At 39.3% G+C, this 20950-nt stretch overlaps 1 protein-coding gene across 1 annotated transcript in view; it reads left to right on the forward strand.

The window, feature by feature from the left end:
• OTULINL (OTU deubiquitinase with linear linkage specificity like) overlaps nt 1-20950 on the forward strand; it is a 79434-nt gene that overhangs the window by 42608 nt on the left and 15876 nt on the right. The window contains exons 5-6 of the mRNA XM_075212909.1: nt 17723-17872; nt 18787-18915. Coding sequence (XP_075069010.1) covers nt 17723-17872; nt 18787-18915 — 279 coding nt within the window. The remainder of the gene's footprint in view (nt 1-17722; nt 17873-18786; nt 18916-20950) is intronic.

Here is a 20950-nt window from a genome sequence, read left to right on the forward strand (position 1 = left end):
GGCACAGAGTGCGTATGCAGTGGCACAGAGTGAGTGGATGCAGAGGCACAGAGTGAGTGGTTGCAGGGGCACAGAGTGAGTGGATGCAGGGGCACAGAGTGAGTGGATGCAGGGGCACAGAGTGAGTGAATGCAGGGGGCATAGAGTGTGTTGAGATGAAGAAGGGCATAGAGTATTTCTGTCCTGACCTAAATACTTATTACGGTTTTTTGACCCAACTACTTATAAAACGGGACTGCTCGGTAATTATTTTGGAGGGGTGCCTAGAAAGAAATTATGGAGACTCTAAGGGTGCCACGAACAGCAAAAGTTTGGGAACCACTGGGTTAATTGATGCAGAAATTATTACACAAATCAGAATTTTCTATGCTGTTATTAACAGGAAGTCACATAAATGAATTGAAAACTAAGCAGGTCTGGGGAGAGGTGTGAAAATCCTTTCTTGTGGATGAGGTGTGAGAATCTTTTTAAGTGTGCATTCTTCAATAACTAAAGAGTAAAGTTTGAGTGCATTTTTTTGGGTGCACATCACCAGCCATTTTGCCCTCCAAACCACAGAATTTGCATCAAACCACCTATGTTGTGTGGCAAAGTGCATGCTGGCACTTGTAGTGCTACAACTGTGCAGTATAAAGGGTGCCCCAATCGGAAAATAATGTTTCCCCCATCATAAAAAATCATTGCCCCGTTAGCAATCAAATAGTATTGCTCCCTTAATATATTTATATATTCATATTGCCCCTTTAATATAATAATCATCATCATCATTTATTTATGTTGCGCCACTAATTCCGCAGCGCTGTGCAGAGAATATTTATCATTCACATCAGTACCTGCCTCACTTGAGCTTACAGTCTAAATTCCTTAAAACATACACAGACTAGTGTTACTTTTTTCAGCAGCCAATCAACATAAAAATAACATAAAATAATATTATAACCTTAATGTAATGAACATGAACTTTGCCCCTTTATACAATGAAAAATGAATTTAGCCACCATAAGTCAATTATAAATTATTTTTTCGCGCCTTAAACAATTAATAATTAAGAGGCTAATAATGATTAGCCTCCTCTTGTGTTCTGAATGACAAGATAGCGCAAACAGCATATAATTTGAGCTTCTCACAACCACCCTTTTTTTTTCTGGCATTTTATCTTTAAGGTTATTAAACTGCAGCTACAAATCAGGATTGTGATGTTGCGCTTTGTAAATTGGTGCTTTCCTGCTGGTTTTCCAGTGCAAAACTGACATTTTCAAAACAAAAACGCCCAAGAAATGGGATTTCACAAAACCACATTTTGTAAAATTCCCCATAATGTTCAGTGGGAATCTGCTGGTGTCCTGTGTTTTTAAAAATACAGTATTCTTATACCAATGGTAAGAATGTGGAAAGGAGTATAATCTGCTGAATACAATACAGAGTCAAATGCAGTATTTTCAAAAAGAGTGTTTCCCAATGCTTTGTTTTTTAACAAAGCAAGAAAAGAAAAACAACTTTGCCACATTAAGCTTTCAACATACACTTTTCTGGGTAGATAAACTTGTTTACTGTAAATAGCAGGTATATTTCATTAACAAAATGATGCTTATTCGCATAGATCAACATTATATAATAACATGATTGAAATTAGTATATTTACTAAACTGCATGTTTGAAAAAGTGGAGATGTTGCCTATAGCAACCAGATTGCAGCTGTCAATTTATAGAATGTACTAGATAAATGATAAATAGAAAATAGTCAAGGAAAGGGTAAAGAGCTATGATATCAACCACAACATCTGTTCCATAATATAGGATTTTCACATGATGGTTCACAAATGTCCACAAAACATTTGACTATTATTGGATATAAGTCAAGAAAAACGTCTCCAGTGCATGATGTTGTTCTATCCGATAGGTCTTGGAGCTCAAATGTAGTTAGTGAAAATTAGTGTGCCAGCGAGCAGGCCATGACGAAGCTTTAGGGCCATGGGGGATCTTTATGACAACTGTAAACCATCCCTAAGTACATGCCAGCAGAACAGAGCAGAATGTGTCTTCACATCTCAGTTTGTGTAAGTGCTCCTAGATTTTCTCCAAAATGCATTTACTTAGAAATAGAGTTTGCACTAGTCAAGAGGATGAGTTAGGTAGAATGATAACATTCTTTACAAACAATGAAGTAGGTGCAGAGATGGAGCAGTAAAAATCAAGATTTTGCAAGAATATTGAAATGAAACAAAGGGAGGAGTGGGAACATTTTAGGGGCGTTCCTTGCAGCACACATGGGTACATTTACACTCTACATAAATTTTGTGCCATCCCAATGCTGGGGATGTTCAGGTCTTGTCCTATCCTTTTAATGGAATCCATTTTCCACCTTCATGTAGCACTTCAACAAAGAAGTGTATTTCTAGGGACTGAAAGCAAAGTAATAAAAAGCTTCACATACATGAAAGAAAAATAGTCCGGATTTGTCCGCCACTCTCATTATCAATTTAAGTTAAATTTAATTTGTCATGCTAAACTAGGTACAATTTTTAGTAGGGACAAAAATGACATGTTTATTTTAATTTAATGAAAATGGTGGTTCTACAATAGTAGGTGGTTGTAAAGCGCTACAGAATTTGCTGGTGCGATATAAATAAATATTGATGTTGATGATGATATTCAGTTATTTTCAGATATACAATAAAACAGCTGAAACATTCATCAGTATTTGGAGGTTATATAGAGTTATATTTATAGGACTTAGAGGAATAATGAAACTAGTTATTTTAAAATGGCATGAAATGTGTGGATGCAGACATTTGCAAATGTGTGCAACAAAGACTTTTGCATTTTTATCTACAGTAGAAATGGCAGATCTGTTGCTGGCTATAGCAGTGTGCTGGGGAAAAAATGTTGTGTGTATGTTCCTTGCAGGATAACCCCACCCTTTCAGCACCTGTTATGGCCTATAAATTGATTTGAGCAGCTTCCACTTTTGTATTTCTATATTTAGCTGTAAGAAGTGCTGTGTATCCTGGAGACATCATGATGATATCACCCAGCATTCCCTGTTGATGAGGGCCCCAATAGCAGTGTTGGGGTGCTCCAGATTGGATCCCCCTGCCTATAAAGCTATTAGATCTGGTGTTAACTGGATTAGCAGCAGTTAGCTTGATTCTTGGTTACTGGCATCTTAGAGAACATCTAAATGGCAATTATTTTGTGTGTGCTAAAAGGCTCCCTACTAATCTGGTAATGCTTTCTTAATGTGCAATCTCCACCACTTAAAGGTCATTTAAGCTCACTTGTTCGGCAGCGTGAAATTTTTGCATGTGGGTACAAAACGACGCACATTCCTGCACTCAGCCTAAAAGTAGCACGGGTCGACCTGACTCACTGAGTTCCTTATTGAAAAAAACAAACATAATATTGAACCCCTGCAGGTGTAGCTATCTTGGTGAGCAAATGTTTTTGTAGACCCATATTTTCAGCTTTGTAAATTATCCTTACTGTACATTTTAATTTTAAATGTGGAAAACAATTAAATCTGCAACTATGGCCATGTGGCATATAAGGTTGTATACATTATTGCTGTGTATATATAATATGTCATCAACAAAGATTAATATTCAGTATGCAGTAAATAATATTCATTCTCCTATATAGTTACACCCAATGATTGAAGTGGACATTTGTAAGTGGTGGTATGGAATTTAGAAGTTGAAGTATGGAAAATGTATGCTAATGGAATTTGATGGTTTTACAATAAAAGCAGTAGAAGAAGTAGCAGTTTGGCATACCACTATATACTGGCCCACTTGACTGCTGGTTATATCTAAGCAATATGTTGGTGTGTTTTCAAAAAATAAATATAAAAAATATAAAATATTTGCTGACTTAAGATTTGCAAGTCCTTAAGGTTACTACCAGCTCTGTAAGATACAGTATTATAAAATTCTTAAATTGTTGCATGGCTAGTTGTTATTATTAGTTATATTTTGTTATGCTATACTTTTTCTATTTTGTCATTATTAGAAAATGATATAGAAGGTTGTGCCCATAATTTGAAATATGGCAGCATGGAATATAAAACTGGTGAAAACGCTCAGTTTTATTAAGATTTTAGTAAAAAAAAGAAAATAAATATATCACTTCTAAGCAAAATCTACAATATATTCCTGTTTTATCATTTTGGGCGTATGATTGGATAAGATTATTATTATTATTATTATTATTATTATTATTGCAGTAGTAAATAAATCCTGTAGATCAGAATAAATGTTATGCATTCATCTCACATTTGTTATATATATATTTATATATATACACGTATCCATCTCAAATGCTGGGCACTCGTATTGCTGCAAATGTATATTCAAAGCAGACAGCACTCAAGGGTTTGATACTCGATTGTAGTTTCAAATGTACATTTTATCTCAACGAATTCCAACGTTTCAGTTAAAGATTAGCTTTCATCAGGGATAGCAGGGATGTGTGTATATATATGTATATATATATATATATATATATATATATATATATATATATATACGTACATACACACAGACACACACACACAGTGGCAAGACAAAATATTTGAACCCTTTGAATTACCTGGATCTCTACATAAGATGTGATCTGGGGCTAGATTTATCAAACCTTCTATAAAGGAAAAGTGGAGGTGTTGCCCGTAGCAGCCAATCAGGTTCTAGCTATAATTTATCTAGCACATCCCAGAATATGATAACTAGAATCTGATTGGTTGCTACAGGCAACACCTCTACTTTTCCTTTTTAGACGGATTGATAAATATACCCCCTGATCTTCATCTAAGTCACCAAAATAGAAAAATAGTCTTAAACTAGTAAAACACAAATTAAAGTACTTTTCTTGTCCATCTTTTCTATCATTCAAAGTATAGGTTGGAAAAAGAATATGAACCCCTACGCTAATTACTTCTAAAAAAGCTAATTAGCGTTAGGCATTAGCTAACATGGAGTCTGATCAATGAGACAAGATCGGAGGTGTTGGTTAGAGTTGCCATGCCCTATAAAACCCACTCACAAATTTGGCATTTGCTATTCACCAAAAGCATTGCTTAATGTGAATCATGCCTCGAACAAATGAAATCTCATAAATCATAAGAAATAAGAGTAAGAATTGTTGTCTTGCATAAAGCTAAAAGGGTTACAAAATAATCTTTAAAAGCCTTCGTCAGTAAGACAAATTGTCTATAAATGGAGAATGATCAGTACTGTTGCCAATCTCTCTAGGAGTGGCCGTTCTGCAAAGATGACTGCAAGAGCACATCGCAGAATGCTCATAGAGTTTAAGAAAAATCATAGATTGTCAGCTAAAGACCTACAGAAATCTCTGAAACTTGCAGACATGCATATTTTAAGAAAACAGTTCACACCAGACATCCCAAGAATTTTGTTGACTGTAAGGAAGAATGCTTCCAAATTCTTCTTGACTATTGGGCATGTCTCATCCGCAGCTACATGAAATGTTTAGTTGAGGTTACTGCTACTAAAGGAGTGTCAGCAAGTTATTAAATTCAAGGGTTCACATACTTTTCCACCCTGCACTGTGAATGTTTACACAGTGCGCTCAATAAAGACATCAAAACATATAATTGTTTCTGTGTTTTTAGTTTAACCAGACTAAGTTTATCCATTTTTGCGATCAGATCAAATATTATGGTCAATGTGTTCACATAATCGTTGTTGCCTCTGTATGTGTGTGTGTCTCTCTCTCTCTCTCTCTCTCTCTCTCTATATATATAATATATATATATATATATATATATATATATATATATATTTATATTTATATATATATATATATATATATATATATATATATATATAGAGAGAGAGAGAGAGAGATGCTCAGACTCGGTTCCCCGGGAACCGAATATGCCTGAACTTAGCAGATCCGAGTACCGAGCCGAGTCGGTTTAGTGCTTTCGCGCTTTTTCGGAATTGGTATTTATTTTATTTTATCTTAAATCTAGGAGGTTACACTCTTTTTGCTATTTGTTATGGCTCTTATGTTTATTAGAAAGTGATCGAACAATCATTCATGCTTTGGAACACATACTATCTTATAGGGATGTGCACCGGCGACTTTTGGTGTCTCGTGTTTTGTGTTTTGGATTCGGATTTTCGTGATGTTTTGGGTTCGGATTTGTTTCGCAAAACACCTGCCGAAAGGTTTTGGTTCGGATTTAAGGTTTTGGATTCGTTTTTTTTTTTAAAAAAGCATAAAAAGTTCAAAAATCAAGTTTTTGGGCTTATTTTCACTCCTACGCTATTATTAACCTCAATAACATACAATAACAATCATTTCCATTAATTTACAGTATATTCTGAACACCTCACAATATTGTTATTAGTCCAAAACGTTGCAACGAGGTATCTTTCTGGACTGCATAGTGGAGTGGTCCCCACAATATAATAAGAAAACCATCAACTGGTATGAATCGCACCAAAAAATGTACCTGGACTGCGTAGAGGAGTGGTCACCACAATATAATTTAAAAACCCTGAACTTTTATGATTCGCACCAATAAATGTATCTGGACTGCGTAGAGGAGTGGTCACCACAATATAATAAGAAAACCATCAACTGGTATGAATCGCACCAAAAAATGTACCTGGATTGCGTAGAGGAGTGGTCACCACAATATAATTTAAAAACCCTGAACTTGTATGAATCGCACCAATAAATGTATCTGGACTGCGTAGAGGAGTGGTCACCACAATATAATTAATAAAAAACCCTCCACGGCTCTGAATTCCCCCAAAAAAAATTCTGGACTGCGTAGTGGGGTGGCCCCAGTACTAAATTTGATACCGGGGCCACAATATAATAAATACACCCTCAACTGGTCAGAATTCCACCAAACAAGTATCTGGACTGCGTAGTGGGGTGGCCCCGGTACTAAATTTGGTACCGGGGCCACAATACCTCCTCCAAGTTCCAAGTGTAGTGTTTATAACATATTAACACTACACTAATTCTAGCACGTCAATACCTTTTGTTTTAAATAATGACAGGGCATTTAACTTTTGATTTAATTTTTTGAATTTGTTGACATTTTCTTTTACTTTTTGAACATGGCAAACGACTGTTGAATGGTCACATAATGCCAAAAAAAGAGTTGCAAGATGGAATTGTCCTTGGGCCCTCCCACCCACCCTTATGTTGTTGAAATAGGACATGCACACTTTAACAAACCAATCATTTCAGCGACAGGGCCTACCAAACAACAGTGGCTGAAATGATTGGTTTGTTTGGGCCCCCACACCAAAAAAAAAATTCATCTCTCCCTGTACAAACTAAACAGGCTCTACTGAGGAAAGATGTCGTCCTCATCCTCAACCTCTGATTCCTCTCCCCCTACAGTGTATACTTCCTCCTTCTCACACATTATCAATTCGTCCCCGCTGGACTCCACAGCCACAGGTCCCTCTGTACTATCTGGAGGGTAGTGCTGTACTTCATTGAGGAATTGATTATTCATTTTAATAAACATCATTTTTTCAACGTTGTGAGGAAGCAACCTCCTTCGCCACTCACTGACCAGGTTCCCCGCTGCACTAAAAACTCTTTCCGAGTACACACTGGAGGGGGGACAACTCAGGTAAAATAGAGCCAGTTTGTACAGGTGGTTCCAAACTGCCTTTTTTTCCTGCCAGTAACAATATGGACTGTCTGACATGTCTATTTGGATGGTGTCAGCAAAATAATCCTTCACCATTTTTTCAATTGTGACAGCATCCAATGCAGCGACAGTAGACATGTCTGCAATGGTTGGCAGGTCCTTCAGTCCGGACCAGATGTTATCAGCATCCCCGCCAGCGGCTCTTTTAGGAAAACTGAGCTTTTTCGTCGCAGCCATAGATGTGGAAGAAAATGAGGGTGGAGCTATTGGCATGTCACGGTCCTCTTCAGAGGACAATCTCCTGACCAGAAGGTCTTTGCACCGCTGTAGACTTGTGTCCGCCGGAAACAGAGACACAACAAACGCTTTAAACCGAGGATCGAGCACGGTGGCCAGAATGTATTCCTCTGACTTTAAAAGAGTGACCACCCTCGGATCCTGGCAAAGCGTACGAAGGGCTACACCACAAGAGCTACATGCTTGGTGTAATCGCAATGGTTTACCAGCTCCTCCCTCACTTTCTCCAGCTGCTTCTGCAACAGCCTGATCAGGGGAATGACCTGACTCAAGCTGGCAGTGTCGGAACTGACTTCTCGTGTGGCAAGTTCAAACGGCTGGAGAACCTTGCACAACACGGAAATCAGTCTCCACTGCGCTTGACTCAGGCGCATCCCCACTCCTTTGCCTATGTCGTAGGTGGCTGTGTAGGCCTGAATGGCCTTTTGCTGCTCCTCCATCCTCTGCAGCATATAGAGGGTGGAGTTCCAGCGCATCACAACCTCTTGTTTGAGGTGATGGCAGGGCAGGTTCATGCTTTTTTGATGTCCCTCTAGTCTGCGGTAGGCACTGGCTGAATGCCGAAAGTGTCCAGCAATTTTGCGCGCCACCGCAAGCATCTCCTGCACACCCCTGTCACTCTTGAGGTAATGCTGCACCACCAAATTAATGGTGTGGGCAAAACATGGGACGTGCTGGAAATTGCCCATATTTAATGCCCGCACAATGTTACTGGCATTGTCTGACACCACAAATCCCCATGAGAGTCTAAATGGGGTAAGCCACTGGGAGATAATTTCCCTCAGTTTCTCTAATATGTTGTCAGCGTTGTGCCTCTTATTAAAGCCTGTAATACACAATGTTGCCTGCCTTTGCACGAGCAGCCATTTTGTAGATGCTGCTACTGATGCAGCTGTTGCTGTTGCTGCGGAAGGGGATGCATCTACCCAGTGGGCTGTCACAGTCATATAGTCCTTTGTTTGCCCAGAACCACTTGTCTACATGTCCATGGTTAAGTGGACAGTGTGTACAACCGCATTTTTTAGAGCACCGAGGACACTTGATCGTACTCTTCTGTACATTTTTGGTATCGCCTGCCTAGTGAAGTGGAATCTCGACGGGATTTGGTATCGGGGACACAATACCTCCATCAACCGTCTAAATCCCACTCCACTGATGGCGGACACCGGACGCACGTCTAACACCAACATTGCTGTTATTGACGCAGTTATCCGCTTTGCCATAGGATGACTAGTGTCGTATTTTGTGGTCATGGCAAACGACTGTTGGACGGTCAATTGTTTTGTAAAAGACTTAGCGGTCTTACGACTTCCCCTCTGGGAAGATGACCGACTAACAGCAGCAACAGCAGCAGTGGCAGTAGTAAGCGTACCGCTGCAGGATTCCTCGGATGAATCCCGTATTGGAGAGGACTCAGTCTGGCTGCTGACTTGGGCTGCAGGACTGAATCTGATGGAGATCATGGAGGAAGTTGACGAGGAGGGTGTTGCTGATGTGAATCCAACTGGACCACGGGATTTAGGTGTCCCTGTACCGATGACGGTCCTAGCCCCAGTTCCTGAACTAACCACTGAACTATGAAGGTTATTCAGGTGACGTATAAGGGAGGATGTCCCTAGGTGGGCAAGATCCTTACCCCTGCTTATTTGAGCTTTACATAAGCTACATATGGCCATACATTGGTTGTCCGGATTTGGATAAAAATAACTCCAGACCGAAGAGGTGCATTTTTTGGTCTTCTGACCAGGCATGACGATGGGCTTTTTCATCCCATGGACATCAGCTGTTTCCCCCCCTGGTGCCTCATTTTCAATAACCACATCACCATCCTCATCATCAAGTTCCTCCACAGCGCCAGCTACATCATCAATAGCCTCCTCACGAGCCACCTCTTCCCGTACAGTGATGGGAAGGTCAGGCTTGACAACCACCAACACCCTTGGACTCGCCTTGGGGATTTGTGATAATTTCTCTTTAGAAGGCAGAGTTGTTTGCTGTTTTGTTGCTGACGGCATAACTCTCTTCAATTTTTTGTAGGGGGGGAGGAGGAGGAGGGCTAAGATCCTTGGGTGAAGATGGACCACTAGTCATGAACACGGGCCAGGGCCTAAGCCGTTCCTTGCCACTACGTGTCGTAAATGGCATATTGCCAACTTTACGTTTCTCCTCAGATGATTTTAAGTTTCTCTTTTTGCTATTTTTTTGAGAACTTGGGCTTTTTGGATTTTACATGCCCTGTACTAGGAGATTGGGCACTGGCTTGGAAGACGACGTTGATGGCATTTCATCGTCTATGTCATGACTAGTGGCAGCAGCTTCAGCATTAGGAGGAAGTGGGTCTTGATCTTTCCCTACTTTATCCTCCAAATTTTTGCTCTCCATTATATGTAGCACAAGATACTGCAGAATGTGTGAACTTGGTAATATTGCAGTACCAATGGGCTTATACTGCAGGATTGGTTTTGCAAATTTTGTTGTAATTAAAAAAATTTATAATTATTTTTTTGTATTTTTTTTTATAACTTTTTTTTAATTTTTTAAACACTTGGGAATATTGGGGAAAGAACTATGCCCTTAGAAGCACAGAGCACAGGACACAGGACCACTGGACTGAACAGGACACAGCACACAGGACCCAGCAGCACCACTGAACTCAAAATTGACAGAGCACAGCACACAGCACCACTGGACTGATACTGCAGAATGTGTGAACTTTGTAATATTGCAGCAGTACCACTGGACTTTTACTGCTGAATGTGTGAACTTGGTAATATTGCAGTACCAATGGGCTTATACTGCAGGATTGGCAAATTTTGTTGTAATTAAAAAAAAATTTAATTAGTTTTTTGTATGTTTTTTTTATTAACTTTTTTTTAAGTTTTTTAAACACTTGGGAATATTGGGGAAATAACTATGCCCTTAGAAGCACAGAGCACAGGACCACTGGACTGAACAGGACACAGCACAGGACCCAGCCTCACCACTGAACTCAAAATTGACAGAGCACAGCACACAGCACCACTGGACTGATACTGCAGAACACAGCACAGCACAGCACAGAACTAAACAGCACAGCACGAGATCTACCAGGACAGAGGACCACCTAACACACCCTCCCTCTACCCTGATCAATGCCCGAGTGAAGATGGCGGCGACTAGCGGGGAATTTATAGGATCCGAGTATCGCGAGATCCGACAGCGGGATTATGACTCAGAGCCTCGGTTTCAGGTTTTCATTTGGCGCCAATACCCGGATCTGTCTCGGATCGGCAACGTTCGGGTGGGCTCGGATTCAGGAAATCCGAGTGCGCTCATCTCTACTATCTTATCTGGGAAGAGAACAAATACATTCTAACTATAACTCATTTCTGGTTTTCTGAATGAGGCTTGGTACGATGTGGATCTTTTCATTCCAAATAGTATTTAGTGTTAGCGTATCCTAGCGATACTTCATTTCCAATTGTGTAGTTTTGGTTTTCTCTTTCCAGATATGATGGATTGTTATATTATGTGGGGAGTTGTTTTATATGATGCAAATTGTGACTGTATTTATTTTTAAAAGAACATTGTCATGTTTTTATATTCGATTGTATGTTTATTTATGATTTGTTTGTTTATGCTAAAATCGGAACTCTGATTGGAGATATCCTGTATAAATAACACTTTCTAATGTATCAATCTAATCTCCTTGACAAAGACTGTTTAGCAGTTGACACGCATCAGAGGATTTAGATTGATCAGCAAAGGATTTTGATTACTACTCTACGTTTGTTACATCTTTGAACTTGAGCTTATGGACATTAGGTGAGATTGGTATCCCAGGAGCCTGTTCCACCCCTTTAGATCCATGATATGTGCTGTTAGCTTTGTGTTCTGGTAGGAGTATTCTTATGTACCTTTGTTTTTATCTATTATGCTGGAATACATTTTTTTATGTTTTACCTGATTTTATTGGGATAAATTAAACTTGGAAGCTAGATTTGTCCATTTTTTTTTGTCTCTATGGTCACCCCAAGCTCCTATTGATTAAGTGAGAAAAGAAACCAATACTCCTTTGAATGCCCACAACTTTTCACCATCTGGTAGGAATCCAACTTTACTTTTGCACGGAGGTGATGGTGAGGTGTATGCCACATATAGAGACTCCATTTGTCATATAATCACCTGTGGGAGCTTGGTATGGTCCTATTGTATTGTAAAGGACTGTGGACTGATGAACTTTTTTATTGTTTGACATCACATGCTTTCAATATGTTTGATGTTACATGTCTTGATGTTACATGCTTTCAATATTTGTATATCTGTTTTTTATGCTTATATAATTGTTTATTTTCACCATATATTATTACCTCTATATTTCTTTCTAACTTTTCCATCTGACCCTATTGGTCTCATTCATTGTTCTTTAGATCTGTGGGTACATTTTAGCGCCGAATTTCTTGGATTTTCGTTTTTTCCCATGTTTTACTCTTGTTAGGCTTCTGTACCCTACTTTTCAAGAAATTTGTCAGCAATTTTGCACATTAAGCGCTGACAGCATTTATTTATTTTTCCACGGGATTGAAAACGAGGGAAAACGTCATTGTTACGTCGTCGGATATCAGATCTCGCGAGTTTTGGATTCTATAAGTACCGCCCTCCACAGCGATCCAGCACCATTTCACAGAGGGACACAGAAGGGGAAGCACAGTCTGTAGAGCAGTTGGGCAGCAACATAGGTAGAATAGAAAGAGGAGAGGGTAGCAGTGTTCTTCAAAGTCTACAGTGACATTCAGGAGATCTCCATTGCTCCATTGCTAATTGTCATTGCTGAAATAGAATTAATACAGCAGGCTTGGTGTTCTAAATCTGCAGTCCCATAATGTACAGTGTTATATAGGTAACACACAAAGAGGAGAGCTCCATTGAAAATTGTCATTGCTGAAATATAATTAATAGGGCAGGCTTGGTCTTCTAAATCTGCAGTCCAATAATGTACAGTGTGATATAGGTAACACATAAAGAGGAGAGCTCCATTGCTAATTGTCATTGCTGAAATACAAATACTAGGGCTGGCAGGCTTTTCTTCTGACTTTGCAGTCAAATTGTACGGTGTTATATAGGTTACACACAAAGAGGAGCTCCATTGCTCCATTGCTAATTGTTATTGCCAAAATACAAATACTAGGGCTGGCAGGCTTTTCTTCTGAATTTGCAGTCAAAGTGTACAGTGTTATAAAAATGGATTGACAGAAGTACACAGAAGAGCAGGAGCACCAAGCAGCTGCGGCCACCAGTCATGATGATAGTAATCCCTCTACGTCATCTGGTAAAGCCTATGTAAGAGTGCATAGTGTTTTTAAGTCAGGGAAACAAAAATGTAAAAAAACACCTTTTACCTTGGTAAAGAAAAAAAAGACCTGTAATCCAGCCAAAGTTATCTGCAGAAAAAAATAAAATTGCCAACATGCCATTCTACACACGCAGTGGCAAAAAAAGAAGGAGGCCTTCGCCTTTCTTATGCGAGTTCTGCAACTGTCACTGAGGCAAGTTCTTGTAAGGTCAGTCATGACCAAGCAAGACCTTGTCATTCGGACTCCAAAAGTGGTGTCCAAATACTTTTACGTGTAAAAGCCGAGCTGGAAGAAAACAGTAAGTCATAGAGGAAAATGTATGTTCAGATTCAGAAATGACACAAATCCCTGAGGAGAATCTATCTATCCACGAGTGCTATGTGTAATCCTGACCTTTCTGATAGTGTACCCATAAAGAAGGCCCCTTTCAGCATTTCTGCAGATGTGTACCTATACAGCCCTAGTGTAACTGGTGATACACCAATTGAGGATGCCACTTTGGAATTGCAACAGGATGAGGGGGATACTTGTGCAGCTGATAAGGGCGCTAATGAGGATGTTGATGAGAATGATGTTGTTTGTGTAATTCCTGCATCGGTGGAAGCACTTCTGGCATGTGATAAGAAGAAAGCCATTGTCATGCCTGGACATAAGACAAAAAATCCACTTATTATGTGTGGAATTATTTTTACCCAAATCTTGACAACAGTTTAGACATTTGTAGCATATGTAAAGCCATAGTCAGTCGAGGTAGGGACCTTAGCCATCGAGGAACCTCATCCATGTTACGCTATTTAAAGCGAGTTCATGGCAAGCTGTTGGGAAAATCAGAAACTTATGCTAAAAAAATAACAACAAGCAGTCCATCATCAGCTAGGTCCCTTCTCTCAGCTACGTCCCGATGCCTGCAATCTACACCCACAGCACCGTCCTCATCAATATCCTCAGTAGCGATCGGAGTTAGTCCTGCATTCAAGTTGCTAAGGCTAGATGACTCCTCCACTAACCTGGATTCCTCTAAAGAATTCTTGAGCGTTAGTCCCACTGCTGCTGCTGCTGGGGGTTAATCTTCCTACTAGAAGCAGACCAAGAAGAAGACTACTAGTAGTTAACAACATTTGACTATTAAACAATCCTTTGCAAGAGGAAGCAAGTATGAAAACTGTCACCCAGTCGCAAAGCGGATCACAGACGCCATGGAGACTATGCAAGTATTAGATCTGCGTCCAATATCCACTATTAATGCAGCTGGTTTTAGACAGTTACTTGAGGTCTTGTGTCCCCGTTGCCAAATTCCATCACAACACCATTTCAGTAGAAAAGCTATTCCTCACCTCTACCAGAAGGTTCGCAAAAATGTAATTAATGGGCTACAAAATGTCATTCTACCCACTGTACACTTAACCACAGATATGTGGACAAGCAGAACTGGGCAAACTAAAGATTATATGACTTCGACAGCCCACTGGGTTGGTGATTCGCCTTTACCAGCAGGAACAGCAGCAGCATGTACCCAAGTACGTCACATTTGTCAAGGGCAGGCTACTCTGTGTATCACCGGCTTCACTAAGAGGCATACTGCTGACAATCTTGTACAAAAACTAAGGGATGTCATTGCAACATGGCTTATCCCGCTTGGACTCCCCTCAGGATATGTCATTTCTGATAATGCCACCCATATTGTGACAGCATTACAGCTGGGTGAATTCCATCACATTCCCTGTTTTGCTCACACAATAAACTTGATGCTGCAGAGCTTTTTAAAACATGACAAAGACGTGCAGGTGATGCTGTCTGTAGCTCGTAAAATATCTGGACACTTCCGGCATTCGGCAACAGCGTGTAGAAGATTGCAGCAGCTACAAGAGCAATTTAACTGAAGCAAGAGGTAGTGACAAGGTGGAATTCCACTCTGTATATGCTTCTGCGGATGGAGGAACATCCACGCTTACTCCACAAGCCATGACATTGGGAAAGGAGGGGGATGTATTTTAGTCAAGTGCACTGAAGAATACTTTCCTTGTTGTGCAAAATGCTGAAACAATTCGTAGTTGTCACCTGTGAGTCAAGTGATTCCCTTAATTAGACTTTTGGAAAAGCAGCTTGAGAAACTGAAGGAGGAGATGAAACAAAGTAATTACCCTTCGTATTTTGGACTTGTAGAACAAGTACTTTATTCGCTTCGCCAGTATCGAAGAGTTATGAAAATCTTGAACTCGGATCACTACATTTTGGCGACTGTGCTTGGTCCTCGGTTTAAGAGTTATGTCTTCTCGTGGTTTCCAACTGACCCAGATCTGAAGAGATGCAAGGAGCTCCTGGTGAGCAAGATTACAGCTCAAGTGTTACGTGACAGGACAGCCTCTCCTCCTTTAGTTTTTCACTCAACTGCTGCTAGGAAAAAACTTTGCTTTCCCAAGAGACCCAGGGATGATGCAGATGACTCAGCACCAAATTTTGACATCTGGTCTGGTCTAAAAGAATAGACCAAAAACGTGACACCTCTGCCGTAACTCCACCTGATCCTACTATCAGCATCCAAAGGATGATGGAGGATTATTTTCACGACAGCATAGAAATAGACACATCAGACAGTCCTTTTACATACTGGGAGGAAAAAAGGGAATTTGGAAACCCATGTACCAACTCGCTTTGCACTGCCTATGCTGCCCACCCTCCAGTGTGTACTCTGAAAGAGTTTTCGGCACAGCCCGGAACCTTGTCAGCGATCGGCGTAGGAGGCTACTTCCTCAAAATGAGCTTCAATTTCCATGAGGAAGGCCTTTCCCGCCAATTACATCAAAATACTGATACTTCTGTAATGGTGGATTCCAGCGGTGATGAATTAATAATGTGTGAGTATGATGTACACACTGAGGAGGGTGAGGATGAGGCTGAGGATGATGACAACAACATCTTTCCACAGTAGAGTTCATTAACAACACTGTTACATTAGGTGCCTTAAGCCCATTGTTACCTAGTTTTGTAGGGGCCCAAACAAACCATAAGGAGTGACACTTTTGTGGCTGAAGTGCTTGGTTTGTTAAAGTGTGCATGTCATTTTTAAGATCCAACATAAGGGTGGGTGGGAGGGCTCAAGGACAATTCCATCTTGCACCATTTTAGCTTTCAGCTACCGCTGTCTGCCAATGTTACCTACATGTGCTATATACTTATGTGTGCTTAACAAAAATCTTAGACACCCATTGATGATGCAGATGACTCAGCACAACATTTTGACATCTGGTCTTGTCTACTGTAAAAGAGTTGACCAGAATTAGTGACACCTCTGCTGTAACTCCACCTGATCCTACTATCAACTATCAACATCCAAAGAATGGTGGAGGATTATTATTTATTTTTTTTGAACGATATAAAGACAACAGTTTTATTAACAAAGAACAACATTGCTTGCAGAAGTAATGTAAGCATAGGATGTCTAAATAGACGTGTATATGTATTACCCTAAACTTTGCTACTGTTTCATTAAGTGTTTGTAATCTGCACTTTACATCAAAGGTGCCTAACTAGATTATAATTTTGTGGGAATTGGGGCTGATTTGAAGCTCACAGATGAACTCGCTTTTTGCTGGGAATTACAATGACTCTTTTTAGTGCATCGTCTGGCACCATGGGTTGGTGTGGGTCTGATAAAAGCACGCATCCCGACGGGGTCAGCGCTTGTTGCTATGTATTAGCTGTAGAATTACCTCACTTATCCAAGAACTGGTTTCATGATCCAAGGACAATTCCATCTTGCACCGCTTTTCTTTTCTGCCACTGCTGTGTGCCAATGTGTCCTAGATGTGCTAGGAACAGCCGTGTGTTTGAGTCATTGCTCTATCGCTTAGCATCCAGCCAGGTCGCTGCAGTATTTGTCCGAAAGTGTATGAAAATGATATTGTGACCTGTGAGGTGGTCAAAATTGACTGCAAATGTCCTGAAATATAGTGTTATTGAGGTTAATAATAATGTAGGACAAAAAAAGAGCAAAATTATGTGATTTTAGCATATTTTAGCAATTTTTCTAAAAAATACAGATCCAAAACCAAAACCAAAACACACGAGGGCGATTTTGCCAAAACCAAAACACGAAGCTAATCCAGATCCAAAACCAAAACCAGTTCACGGGGGTCAGTGAGCATCTCTAATATATATCTATCTATCTATCTATATATATATATATATATATATATATATATATATATATATATCTATTATATATCTATATATATATATATATATATATATATATATATATATATATATATATATATCATATTTACAGATAGAATAAATCCAGCTAGATATATATGGCCAAGACTGCATACATCCCTGTATACCTCCATGGGCTATATTCCTTTCCCTTAAAAGTGCATGAATGTAGTGCCATACTGTCCTATTAAAGTAAATCGTTATTCAAATGTAATGTATTTTTGTTTTATGTTAGGCATATGAAGATGTTTACTGGAAACATAATGTGAAAGCTCTTCAACATGTAAAAGAAGACAATTACTGTGTTTTCAGGGCTGTACTGTTCAAGGTTTTCAGCCAAGGATTCCCTTTCCCTGGATGGATGAAAGAGAAAGATATCTTAAAGGTCTTTTATACTGTACTGAGAGTAATTTAAATATTTATTAAGTATCTTAAAATGTATATGCATTTAATTTAATGTGGCAGCATGTAAAAGTGACATATCTATAGTTAGTTAAATCTGTAGAGTCAATTTTTCAATTTTTGTCTCTACAACAATAACACTGTATATAGGTGATGTTAAATTATATATAAACCCCTGTAAACAATATCTCTATAAATAGTGTTTTCTGTTGTTAATGTTTACAATTAGTGAGTTTTAATACCACCACTTCAGTATTCATAAAGATAACTTGTATATAATAAGGAATAATGCAGCCATACTGGATTATAAATATTATAATATTTATAAGTAGTATTTATATTATAATAATATATTTATTATATTTATAAGTCACCTTGGATTTCTGTGACATGTGTAAAAGCAGTCTGCCTACAGCCTTTTGCCTGTCTATGGCCACAGAACACCTTGGGCCTTCTAATATCCATATCATTTATAGTCCAGTGCATTATCCCTTATATTCTGTACCTATGTCACAAAAGTCCAACTGCTCTAATGGCGAGAGAAAATGTTAGTTTTCTTAAGAGACCAATACAAGAAAGTAAATTTATGTTTTTATTTGAAAATTTCCTTGTGTCAGGGTTTCTTACATTTAAAGAGGTAATATCAGAGAGTTTTGCTAGGGCTAGGGTTTGAGTTAGGGTTTGAGCTATGTTTACAGTGAAGACTTGGATTACTGCTTTGGTATAAATCCAGGATTAAAATGTTGGAAGGGGACTTTATGGATCTTGTTGAGGTTAGGACTAATACATTTAGGTTAGGATTAAGGTTATTTTTGTTGAAATAAATGTTCTTAAGAAAATAAGATACAAACCAACCATGATATTTGACAAAATTGCTTATTTTTCTCCTACTTGTAGCTTCCTGAAAAGCTTTTGTATTCTCAAGGATGTAATTGGATACAGCAATTCAGTTTTGGGCCTGAGAAATATACTGGCCCAAAAGTTTATGGGAAATTACGCCAATGTGTAGAAATCTTCAAGAATCAGGTAAGTAAACCTTTGTAACACTTGTTTTGCTATTTAGCAACAGTTGAATGCATAACAGGACAGAATGTAATAACTATTTAAACAGCACAGTCTTCACACATCATTTTGGAATGTCATGTTCCTGACAGTGCTCCATGTTTATTATCTTAGGGATTAATGATGCTGATGTTTGCTGCTTACGCATTTTGTGGCTGATGCTGAGTTGGATGCATATGTGTTAGACAGAAGCTCAAAAAGATGCACAGAAAAATAGCGTATTCACACACATATACTGAGTTGGACACATCTCAAAATGAATTCAGCTCTGCACCAGTAGCACATGCTGCAGGTTTATATCGGGTGTACATCAGATACGCTTATACCCAACCAGGTCATAAGCGCAAGAATTTTTTTTTTTATCTTTAGCTTTAATAGCGAAAAATGTATTAACTATTAGGTATGATTTAAATAAAAAAAAACAATCTATACTGCAGTTTCTTCATTCGCGTGTATGAATGAAAGCAGATTTTTTTTTATTATAAAATACACCAACAAAGTCATATAATATAGGCATGATCAAGGAAGAAAGCACTTATCAACTTCAGAGGGGAATGTGCTGTTAGGCAATTAGAAGCTACTAGCTAGTGCGGCTGTCATCATCATCATCATTTGTGTATTTGCACCAACTCTCAGGCACCTGCAAGTATGCAACTCCTGACAGGCATATCTGCGTCTCTGTGCGGGTGTGCCTCAGTTGCAATCACACAAACACACCCTAATTGTACTCCGACAACATATGACCGTGCCACACCCCCCCTCTTCCGCATCTCCAAGCATAAGGAGGCACAACATTTCTCAGCTGCTATAAATATCTGCACATCTGCAATGTTATTATTAGTGTTATTATTAATTATATTGCTAATACTTAAGACATAGCATACTATATCATAGTTGCCAATATTTTAAAATAATTTCCAGGGATTGTTTTTGATTAAGTGTGTTTCAGCATGTCGTGTGGTGTGGTCTGGGTAGTATTTAAAGTCCTCATTAAATATTAATTGAAAAGCCTAGAACCAGTACTGTCCCTGGAATAACCTTATCTCTGGGGAGACTATAAGCAGTTTACAATAATTTTTTGAAAACAAAAGACAAAGTCCCTGGGCGCAATGAAGTTATGTAATGATATGCAATATGTATATGTAAATGGTATAAGCTTGTTTCATTTATTGACACTCACATAAAAGTATAATTCTGAAGCACAAATAAACAATGGTTCTGACCAGAACATGAATTAATGGATTTCTTATAGAAAAGGGGTGGAGGATGCACTAGACAGTGATAGGATTGTACGGGCTGCACCGTGGACGGGGGTAACCAATTCCCTAGCTAAAGTACAGAAGGAATAGTCCACAGGTGCTCAAGTACAAAGGAATACAATCAAATGTGTTATGAGATAGCTGTTGTAGTGGGTATCAAGTAAATTCTGAAAGAATGTTGAAACGAAAGAAATAAATGCAGAAAAAAACAATATAACAATGGTGGTATCAATAACAATATGTTAACTGCTGAGTTGGAAATGGTGGCAAATGTTCTTGACAACTGTAATGGGATGTCACTGGTAACTGTAACAGCTGATGTTACCCGGGAATGGCTGTGTAGTGGCTGATGCCTCTGCTATCCTCTATGTGTCAAGGTAGTTGCAATTACCTTGTTGTAGTTGTGAGTGCGCTTGGCAGCTGGCTCTGTGTTGAAGTCTGCTGGTGCCTGGTCTCGTTGTGTCCCGATTGGTGCCTATGGTTGCTTGAGGCGGGTCGTTGGTGTGGGAGGTGGAAAGTCCCGAAGCGGCTGCGAGTAGATGGAAGCGCTGTGTGTGGTTAGCGGTGTACGCTCGATACCTGTGGAGAGTGAGCGCTGTGTGTTCTGCGGCTTCCTCTGTTGCCAGGTGTCTGTGTGCAGCTGTGAACCGCGCATGCCCGGTGCGTGGTACTCGGGATAAGGAAAACGAAGCTACATAGTGAAGTACAGCTTAACAATTTAATGCGAAAAATAAAGGATG

This window comes from Mixophyes fleayi, chromosome 5, assembly GCF_038048845.1.
Source record: "Mixophyes fleayi isolate aMixFle1 chromosome 5, aMixFle1.hap1, whole genome shotgun sequence".
Lineage (NCBI taxonomy): Eukaryota > Metazoa > Chordata > Amphibia > Anura > Limnodynastidae > Mixophyes > Mixophyes fleayi.